This window comes from Aplysia californica, unplaced genomic scaffold (genome assembly GCF_000002075.1).
Source record: "Aplysia californica isolate F4 #8 unplaced genomic scaffold, AplCal3.0 scaffold00232, whole genome shotgun sequence".
Classification (NCBI taxonomy): Eukaryota; Metazoa; Mollusca; class Gastropoda; order Aplysiida; family Aplysiidae; genus Aplysia; species Aplysia californica.
Genome location: NW_004797502.1, coordinates 633,126 through 634,383, shown reverse-complemented (window position 1 = coordinate 634,383; position 1,258 = coordinate 633,126). Strand labels below are relative to the sequence as shown.

The following is a 1,258-nucleotide window of genomic DNA, read 5'->3' as shown; positions in this document are numbered from 1 at the left end:
GAGAGAGAGAGAGAGAGAGAGAGAGAGAGAGAGAGAGAGAGGAAGAGATAGATGAGGCCAGAAAGCACTGACGGAGGGAGGGTGGTGAGAGTGACAGAGAGGGTGTCGTCGAAAGCGCAAAGAGTAGTTCAGCCTACCGTAGGCCTCGAGATAAATCGAGATCCAGAAGAATCACGAAAGGAAAGTAGAATCTAGATCTGTGATATTTCGATAATCTATTGAATATCAAAAGTGCATTTTTCTTGCAGAGCATTATAGATTCTAAGATGTAGAACTAGGCTAGATCTATGTGAATCTTAGATCGAGATCAAGAATCATGAAAGTATTCTTGAAAGTGGATTTTTCCTACTGTGAATAGATCTAACAATCTAGGCCATCTGTGACGCCTGTTGGTTGTTAAAAATCTGAATTTTAAAACTTAGATCTTTCTATGGGCCAAGGCTCCTTCTTTCAATTATTGGCCTATGTCTTTATAATCCTTCGACTTCGAGATCTAGGCTAGGTCTATAATCTAGATTAGATTCTTCTAGGAAACAACAATGGCCATGTAGGCCTAACTCTTTAAAAAAAAAGTGATTGAGCTGGCACTTTAGGAGAAAATGCCACGCCTTCAAAGAGGGGAAGAAGTCTTACCCCTAGAGGTAGTCAAGAGGGGGTGCTACGTGGATAAATTCAAGGTAAAATATTAAATGTTTTGTTTCTTTCCTGTTTTCAGTCTTTTTCCTCTTCTTAACTTTCCTAATACTTCTTCCTTATTATTCCGTTCGTAGAACGGGTACTTTTATTACTAGTAATAATAATAATAATAATAATAATAAAAATAATATAAAAAAGACTTTTTGGCTGAATTCGATTGTGAGTGTGCCCTGGGTGCAAACGTACCCTCGAGATCATCCAGAAAGAGCTCCCCGTAGATCTGCCAGTAGGCCTTGCGGGGTATATGGTAGAAGGTCAGAAGGCCGAGCTCTGTGTTGGGGTACAGGATGGCTTCTGACGAGATGGCGTAAGAGGCCACGAACATTAGTAAAAACAGGAAGAAGTAGAGGATGTCCTTCATCTGGAGATAGATAGAAAGAGAGCGCGTGAGGGAGGGAGAGGGAGGGTGGGAGAGAAGGAAGGGCAGGTGAAAGAGGGGGGAGGGACGAGGGGGAGAGGGAGAGAGAAAGAGAGAGAGAGAGAGTGAAAAAGAGCGAGAGAAAGAGAAAGAGAGTGGAGAGAGAGAGAGCGAGAGAGAGAGAGTGAGAGAGAGAGAGAGAGA

At 42.5% G+C, this 1,258-nt stretch overlaps 1 protein-coding gene across 1 annotated transcript in view; it reads right to left on the bottom strand.

Moving 5' to 3' along the window:
- Positions 1–1,258, bottom strand: part of LOC101848974 (transient receptor potential cation channel subfamily M member-like 2) — a gene marked incomplete in the record, with an annotated part of 84,953 nt that overhangs the window by 12,960 nt on the left and 70,735 nt on the right. Inside the window, 1 exon segment of the mRNA XM_005100011.3 lies at positions 883–1,057. Coding sequence (XP_005100068.2) covers positions 883–1,057 — 175 coding nt within the window.